Source organism: Lolium rigidum, chromosome 5, assembly GCF_022539505.1.
Source record: "Lolium rigidum isolate FL_2022 chromosome 5, APGP_CSIRO_Lrig_0.1, whole genome shotgun sequence".
In the NCBI taxonomy this organism is placed as follows: domain Eukaryota; kingdom Viridiplantae; phylum Streptophyta; class Magnoliopsida; order Poales; family Poaceae; genus Lolium; species Lolium rigidum.
In genome coordinates, this window is record NC_061512.1 from 178,042,885 (window position 1) to 178,052,258 (window position 9,374).

At 47.7% G+C, this 9,374-nt stretch overlaps 1 protein-coding gene across 1 annotated transcript; it reads right to left on the minus strand.

The window, feature by feature from the left end:
* Nucleotides 1–3,828: 3,828 nt before the first annotated feature.
* LOC124655167 (F-box/LRR-repeat protein At3g26922-like) lies at nt 3,829–8,063 on the minus strand. Its single transcript, XM_047194115.1, has 4 exons — nt 7,030–8,063; nt 6,419–6,580; nt 6,186–6,339; nt 3,829–4,130 (listed from the first exon to the last, which is right to left on the minus strand). The coding sequence occupies exons 1-4, from the start codon at nt 7,909–7,911 to the stop codon at nt 4,114–4,116; spliced, it is 1,215 nt and encodes a 404-aa protein (XP_047050071.1). The 5' UTR covers nt 7,912–8,063; the 3' UTR covers nt 3,829–4,113.
* Nucleotides 8,064–9,374: the final 1,311 nt, after the last annotated feature.

A 9,374-nucleotide genomic window follows, 5' to 3' on the forward strand; every position in this document is an offset into this window, starting at 1 on the left:
AGAAAGTACAATGCAATTAGTAACTTGGAGACACATACGGATAAGGCCCCGCTAGGTATCCTAGCATACTAGTACCCCGACGGCCACCATGCCGACCTCTACTAAGCCCAACGTGAATCCTTGGTTGCCTTGGACCTTGTCGCCATTGTGTTTGATGCCTTGCGGCTTGTTGCCTTGGAGCTTGTTGCGTAGGGGCTTGTTGTCGTGGGGCTTCTTGCCTTGGAGCTTGTTGCCGTGGGGCTTCTTGCCTTGGAGCTTGTTGACTTGGAGCTTGTTGCGTAGGAGCTTGTTGCCGTGGGGCTTGTGTGCTTGGAGCTTGTTGCCGTGGGACTTGTGTGCTTGGAGCTTGTTGGCTTGGAGGAGGTTGACGCGGCGACGGTTGGCTTGGAGCTTGTTGGCTTGGTGTTTGTTGGCTTCGAGGTTGATTTGAAGCTTGTTGGCTACTTGATGCTTGACTTGTGCTAGCATCATTGCCCTTTGATTTTTTGCCGGATGTGCACTTCCTTTTATTGTGGCCCTTACTATTGCACGATCCACAATTAGTTGGCTCGCGAGCTTCTTGGAATAACCTGTTTCCCGAATGACCCCATCTATCCTTATCTCCGTGATACCTCTTTGTCTTTCTTCTTCCACGTTTCACAACCTTCCATTCCGGATCTGGCCAAACTTGCACACCATGATACTCCGGCCATTGTGATTGATCCAAGTAGGGACAAAACCTTGGATAGATATGGATATCTTTGTGGCTTCAATTGAGAACTCGGACTCCCGAACGGTGAGCGGGTTATTGTAGTCGACACGTCTAGTGCGTGCCGCTGTTAGCAAGTGGGAGCAAGCCAGAAGCAAAGAGGGCCTCCTACATGTGCATTCACATGTCTTTAGGGACACACGGAAAGCCCGGCCTCCGTGTTGGACACCACCTTGTGTGGTGCCTCCCGACTCATTCACTTGGTAAACCCAGTCAACATTGTCATAACATGTAGCCGTTTGGGAGTCGGCCTTCCTCGCCTGAAAATCCATGAACTCTTGAACCTTCTTTGGGAACTCGCAATTCAAAGCAATTTCCTTCTCCGTTTCATCGGTGTAATTCTGGAAATAGACATTCAACTTCTCGAATGTGTATTGAATGATTACCGTCACGGGCAATGCACGGACACCCTTCAACACATTGTTGAAGCACTCGGCCATGTTGCTTGTCATTTGGCCATATCTCCTCCCATCCTCATCATAAGCTCTCGCCCACTTTGAGTTAAATACGAGGTGTCTATGAAGAAACTCTTGACCACCCGCGTTGAGGTCTTTGTGCTTCAGCAAGCCGTTGTATAGGTTTGCGAAGCGGCGCTCCGAATAAGCGAGGCAACAATCTTGAAGAAGGTCGGACAACTCTTTGCTCTTGCATGCCCGGTAGAAGTTTGCACAAAAATGCCTCATGCACCATCGGTGATGCAAGGGAGCATGCCCGGGGATTGCAAGCTCCACCGCATTGAGAATTCCTTGATGACGATCGGAGATGACACACACTTCCTTTGAGGGTGGTATGACCCTCGTCCTCAATATGTGGAAAAACCATTGCCAGTTATCATTGTTCTCAATCTCCACCAATGCAAAAGCCAGTGGTACTAAACGGTTGCTCGCATCATTTGCTATTGCCACCAATAGTGTGCCCTTGTACTGCCCGGTCAAAAAGGTACCATCCACGGCTATGACGGGCCTACAATGTTCAAATGCCCTCGTGCATTGCTGGAATGACCAAAATGCACGGTGAAATACCCTCACTCTTTTACCATCATGCAATGTCATCTTGGTTGCGGAAGGCTCCACCACATGCACCATGCCCGGGTTAGTTGCGGCCATCGCTAACAACAACCTAGGGACTCGGTTGTATGCTTCCTCCCAATCACCGTACAACATCTTAAATGCGGCTTGTTTGGCCTTCCATGCCTTCCCGTACTTGACGTCGTAGGCAAACCGGGATTTGACCGTATCTTGCACGGACCTAATGCTCATGATCGGAAGTGATGATATCTCCGCCGAGAGCTTGTATGCAATGAACTCCGATGTGAGTTGACGGTGGTCCGGTTGCGCATCCTTGCCATCAAGCTTCGGCCCCCGGCACATGTGAGTGGCTACACAGCTTGTTATGTGCCAAGAGGGCCCTTTTTTGAAAGGTCTTGCACGGACAACCCATGGGCACCTTTTATCCACACATTTTAGCGTGTACCGCGTCTTCAAGTCCGAGTGGACAACAATGTAAGGGCGATGATGCTTAATGGAGAACTCCTTCAACCATATCTTCAATTCCAAGAAGGTATCAAACGTGAGCCCTTTAGAGATCATAGACGTCCTAGCTTCCACATCTCTCTTGGATATTGGCCTAGCTCCAAGAAGTAAACTTCTGCCACCATCAACCACGGCTCCATCCGCAAGACTAACATCACGGAACAATGGTACCCGGATATCCCGTCCGGTTACCTTCTTGAAGATCTCGGCTCTTTCGGCTTCCTTAGTCGTCAAGCCATCCTCGTCAACCTCCTCTTCGGGTCCATCATCATCCGAGTCCGACGCATAGCATCGGGAATAAGGAATGGAGTGGTCCATCTCCTCTTGCGTCCAATATTTATCCAAATCACCGACATTGTTGCCATTCATCTCGAAACCATCATCACCATCGTCATACTCGTCATACTCATTATCCAACGGAGGTTGTTGGGCAATGGGAGATTGGACAATGGGAGATTGGGTGGCTTCTTCTTGGCTCATGGGTGGTGGACTCCTCTCTCGAACGGGGGAGGAGGGCCGGTTAAGGTCAAGCTCGATACGAACATCAACCGTCTTGGTTGCAAACAACTCCAAAGCCTTATCTTGTGACCCGGCCACCGTCTCCTTGTAAACGGACCAACGTTGCTCGGAGTTGATACGCATTGTCTTCCAACGGGTGTGCATTCCAAACCCCACATTATGCCTTCCCTCTAGCTCAACACCATCATTTGGCTCATTCCAATTCAACTCAACCCTCACTTGTGCTACCACCTCCGCAAAGCTAGGGCTAAGGTCAAACACCAAGTCAACCTCTTCCGGGTCCGGCTCTATGTTTCCCTTCAAGAAAGCATCCTTATCCACATGATGAACATGAACAATTCTTTCCATCCCCCTAGCATAATGGGAACAACACATACACACATGTGTTCATTAGTTACCATAATCAACATAATTTACCCATACAAACTAGCACACTACCATTTCTCCTACTTGAACAACCCTAACATCCAACCAAATCCATCTCCACCCTCAAATCAACCAAATCCACATCTAGAGTTTCACATGTACATTCAACCAAATACACAAAATCAATGGATGAAAAGAAGGGGAACAGAGGAGATTACCTCAAGGAACGAGTTGGGAACGATCTCCACGGACAGATCTGATGATTTGGTGGGGGAGAGGGGGGAGAGAGAGAGCCGGCCGCCTCCTGTTCTTGAAGCGAAGAAGAGAAAGAAAGAAGACTGGGTCGGGCTGGGGGCGCGCGGCCGAAACTTAAGTGGATGTGTGGCGCCCTTGCCACGGGCGCCACACATTAGTGTGGCGCCGGCGGGAGCGGCGCCACACGGTCTGCCACGTCGGATCGGCTGGCCAGCTCAGCGTCAACGAGCCACGTCGAATGGGTTTGCGGCGCCGGCAGCAGGGGCGCCACATGGGCATGTGTAGCGCCCATGAGAGGGGCGCCACACAAAAGGGTTAGATGAGTGAAATAGTTTCGCCGGAGGTCAGTCTGTGCTTTTCTTTCACTTTTGGGTTATTTTTGTGCAAATCGCCCAATTCAGTTACCAGTTCTGTGCCCAAGCACATTCAATCAGTACGAACCAAAAGCGTGTGCGGAGTACATCATTTGATGAATCAGGCCCAACTGGACGATATCTAAAGCTGTAAGACAGGTCCTCTAAGCGGAACTCACATAACATACCCATGGTCCATAGACAAAAGACCGCAAAATATGACAGCATCGCTCCATCATGCTGAAGCCTTCCACTATTTTTAAAACTGCAGAGCCTTCCGGTATGGAGTAGGCGAGAGAAGGTACTTGATGAGGCTACCATCAACTGATTCTGCTCAGCCTTACACAAAACAGAATCCTGCACCAAAAAAAAAGACAAGTTGTGGTAAGGGAGTACGAGTATAATGTATAATGCCATATAAAGAAACAGTACTGCTCAGTTAGATGATAATGAAAATGGAAATACTGGAAGACTTCGGTGAACATTGATCAGTTACACTATGTAAGCTGCAGCTTATCTCGCAACCAAAACTTGGGAGGGTGCCAAAGCACTCCCAAAAAGGTTGCAAAATGTTTGAGAATAGTTTTTCCCCCTACTCAGCCCAGACCAAAGAGCCCATACTCCAAGACCAAATTCCACGACCACAAAGGTCTATTTTGTATTTTTGTGTGAGGGATTGCAATGCTAGGAGACATTATTAAACTATTTGTGTTGTACATTTGACAAATTTTGAACTGATATGATGTATCTGTGATGCCTATAGAAAAGACCATTAAGTTGAGCATGTGAAGTGTGAAACCACTGGTGATAAAATCTAAGATTAATCTGATTATTTCAACTTTCTAACTTATAGCATGTTCAAAAATAGCAATAAGTTGTGGTAAAGTTTTGATCAGGTGTGACAAGTATAATTTTTCGAGCTATGATTTCTGAAATTTCTAGCCTTGTAATTTCTCGCTGCTGCCAGCATGAGAGCACCACTTGGTAATTTCCGGCACAATTACGCTAGACGCCCTGCCCCCATTCCCCCTGTCTTCCAAGAACAGAGCCAACTGGCTATAACATTGTCTTCTCATCCAGGGTGAACTGCATGCCTAGGTGGTGGCCACGGGCATAGATGCGTCAGTCTGGTGATGTCATTGACATCACAATCTAAGGCAGATGGCTATGCACGACATGTAGCTTATCCCAGGACCCCGATATCTCATAGGCCGGCAAAATCGTGCCCAGTTGATGTTGCTATCTAGCCTAATCTAACAACTACCTAAAAAAGAAAGCAAATATCTGAACATCTCTAAAGTTACAAGCACATGACAAGAATGTAGTGATTCCATCTTTTTTTTTCTCATCTGGTCAGGCACTGAAGTTTTAAAACAAGCCAACTAGTACTTTGGAAGCCAACTAGTGCAGGAAGAGAGCAAAAATAAAAACATGGAAATGAAAATAATTAGTTATACTGAGAAATGTGTAACCAGCTGAAAGAGAATAAAAAATCTAATGGTTGAAGATGCAGCAGTATAGCTTTCAAAGCAAGTGATAACAAGTTTTGGTATTGAGGTGTCGCGAGCAATTCTGTAACAAAAAGAGTGAATTAAGGAATGCAACATGCATGGTTAGTGTGTCATGGTGACGATTAATGTGTCTAGTAAGTCTTTAAGGGTGGGACCGTGGGAGTAGCCTGAATGTGGATTACCCAAGGTATTTCCAAACCTGTTACATTCATAAACAAGGCATCATATGATTATTGTTTTGATATTCCTTAATGAATGGGCAGTGCTCCTGCCACCTGCCAGGTTTACAACAATAAATTAAAATAGGAATCATGACAAATGGTCAGCCACTGATAGACAAGTTATTCCAAGTCTCAGCAGAAACAAAGAAAAGACTCAGGGAAACTACTGTTATGATATAAGAGAAGTGCTCATGGCTTCTCATATCTCATGAATCTTCAGGAGAGAATCTTCCTGGGATCTTCATGACTAGTACCGATTATTCAACAGGAAAGTAAACATTTTGTGTTAGTATTACTTCTCAGAACTATTAAATGCAGATATTGCGTTACTAAGAAGAGCAAAGCAAGAGATGAGTATTCTTACTGTTTAAAACTAATCAATTCAGACACGTCTTACTGATTAAGTAATAATCAAGTTACAGTGTGCTCTTACACACCATAATCACATTAACTCCCTTTCCACCCCCTGGTGGTACACAGTTTATGGAGAACACTTGCCACCAGAATGAATTATATTGTTTTCCATTTTCTGCCCCACAAAGTGTTATGTGGGGTTTCAATATCTAAGAAATTTGGTGCTCCTAACCTACTGTTTTCAGAACAAGTTTTTTGTTTATATGAAGGGAAATTTCAGAATATGCAAAGCATGAAGAGTGCTACAGTGCCACAGGTAAACTTACGTAGGTTAAGTGTGCACAGGAACTTCAGAACTTCGGCAACTTTCTCATCAACCACATAACACTTGACATGGACTATCTTCAGGTGTTGTGGTATTACAGTAGATCTCTCTGTTGAACTGTAGCTTCCTTTCATTTCCACATTGGTTCTTAATTCCTGGGAAAGCAACAAAAAAAAAGTTAACCAATATGAATAATGAAACAAGACCATCAATGTCTGTCTGTAACACATATACCTCGGATACAAGTTGAAGAGTGAGCTTCTCTAGAACTGGAGAGTGCTTGAGGATGCAAGTTAGTGCACTGAAGTCAGGACCCACGCACCAGTAGTCATTGAGTAATAAGTTCCTTAGGTTGTTGAATGTAGGGCACCTTTTCAAATCCCTAGTAAAAATAATCTGAAAAAAAAAAGTTCAAGCAATCCTCATTGTGTCCTATCAAAATTATGATCTAGGAATCTCAATTTGTAGCAATGCGTACACATCACACATGTTTATTGTCTATGAATGTCCAGCAAGGGATGTAGCACAGAATCGTTTCATAAAATCCTCTTGAATTACACAGGCTCACAGGCATAACCCGATTTTGGCTACACAAGCTAAAGTTCTGCACAACCTAACATGACCAGCTCTCATCTATATTATTCTCAAACATGCATTGTGGAAATCTTATTATCAAAACCGAGTTGTACAAATATGAAGAAAAAAAAACATCAGATACCTATTCTCACAAGGGTACTCTAATTTTGATTCACCAACAAACAGAATATTTAATGCTAAATACAACTAGAGCAAGAGAAAATGGATGAGAAACAAGACTAGAGTTTAGGACAGGGGTGCAAGCATACCATTCCTGATGAAGATATCAACTCCAGGTGCTCAGCATTGTAGATAGCTCCAAGAAGAACACTACTATTGGTGCTTCCATCATCGTAAAGACAATTCGCACAGCTAACATCATTGGCACCACAGAAAACACCAGAGCGGCTATAATGTAGACATATGTCATCTGAGGTATCGTGCAAACTAGCGCCAAGATTCAGAAATGCCGTCTCCAACAGTGGCATTCTTTCAAGCAATGGGGTTCTACCTGAAAAGCCATCTAATTTCAAAGAGACGAGGCATGGAGCAGAAACCCGGATCCGGTGATCTAGAAAGGACCGGCAACGAAAGATTCTCAAATGCTGCAGGGACCGGAACCCTATCTTGCTAGCATGGATGACACAAGAGCTAATCTTCAGATACTCCAATGCTGGACAACTGGAGAAATCAAGAAATGTTCCATGTAGGAGTACACCGTGAATGACTAATGTCTTCAGATACCAGGAAGCAAGAGGCAGGCCATCTAGGTGGAAAGGTTGGTTAACGTTGGTGTGAATAACGGAGAGCACACTAACTTTGCTCTGCACAGCAAAACGGATCCATAGGTTGACAAAGGGCACATCCTCTTCACGGAATTTGCTGAATCCGATATGAACAGTGTCTAGGTCCGTGCGCTCACGCAGGATCAGCAGATGGTCCACGAACTTGCGGAGATCCCGGACAGATCCAGCACCCTTAGCGCCGACTATGCACAGGCCTGTGGTGGACTTCCAGAGGTGGCGCCAGCGCTGGGCGAGCACGCACGTCCGCACGGTCTCCTGCACCGGGAGGAAGGACAGGAGGTAGTGGAGGACCCCGTCCGGGAGGGCGCCGATGCGGTCGACCCCGGGAGGCATTCCGTCGAACATGCGGCGGGCATCGGCTCTGCAGGACAAGGATATCAGATAAAGCGAAGCAACTAAACAAGGGCGCAAATGGTGGCAAGAGAGCGGTGTGCTCACCTGGTCGCCGGCGTGTTCACCTCGATCTCGGAGTCCGAGGAGTACGAGTCCTCCGAAGACGATGAGACGTCCGTCGCGCTCATGCGTGCGTACCAGCGCCCACGCCCTAAGAGCTCGCCGCCCGTCACCCGCTCTACGATCGTAGTAGGAGTAGTATGGATGGAAAGCTCGAGCTATGGGGATTCTAGTTGCGAAACATGCCTGAGCTGATTTTGAGCGAAAGATTGATGTGACCTATATCGGGCTACAGCTATGGCCTATCGGGATTCGGCGGAGCGCTAGAGAGACAAAAAGGGGCGAGAGAGAGGAGCTTTTTTCTAGTGGAACGGCAGAGTCCGGAGATTAGCAGTAAATGACGAGAAACTACCGCATTACAGGCGGTTATGTCCGAAAACTATCAACATTGAGCAAGGCGATATATAACTATCACTCTTGAGAGTACTGATTCTGCCAATTAGCCTTATTAAGCCGTTTTCTAACCGTTCGGCCTCACCTATATCCACATGGCAAGTGAAAAGTTTCATTTTACAAAAAAAAAAACCTAGATTTCTTATAGCAAACACCAGCACCGCCCCTAGCACCTCCACCACCTCCTCCGCCTCGTCGTCGCCCCACACATCGCGCCTCAGCAGGGACCCTGCCCACTCTAGGTACGACCGCAGGCAAGAAGGGACGTACGACACCGGGATCGTCGTGGTCTCCGTGCGACGGACCTCCAAGAAATAGTCGCCTACGGTGGCGGCGTTCGTCCAGAATTCGATCCAGCGCGGTGCCCTTCCGTTCACTGAGTCGAGGCTTCGGCGAGAAGTGGAGGGCGGCGCGGGGGAAGGCGCCGGTGGGGGCAGTGGCGCGGAGAGCTGGCGCCGAAGGGGCGCGCCGGGAGGTGGCTCGGCGGCCCGGGAGGAGGGGTAGCGCCGCGGCCACGATGGCGGGGATTTCCTGCGCGGCGAAGTGGAGGAGGCGGAGTCCGGCCGGAGAGCGGTAGTCCCGGTGGCAGCTGGAGACCACCGAGAGCGGCCTCGGCTATGGCTAGCTCGGATTTGGCGGAGGGGGAGGGCGCAGATCCCGCGGCAGCGGCGGAGGAGGGCAGCGCTGCCGCGGTGCACGGGGTGCTGGATGCGGATGCACGCGTAGAGAGGCGGCGGAGGCCGGCATCGTGGGAGGGAGGGCGAGGGAGGCCGTGCAGGAGTGGCGGCTGGCATCATGGGAGGGAGGGCGTGGGATTCTTCCCAGAGATGTAAGTGGGGAAGTTTTATCTATTTTGTATGTAGGAAATTTATGAGGACATGTGTGTGACTCTTTTTCAGAAATCTGGGGTTTTTTTGTCAAATGAAACTAGTGATTTGCTTTTCACTTGCCACATGGACCTG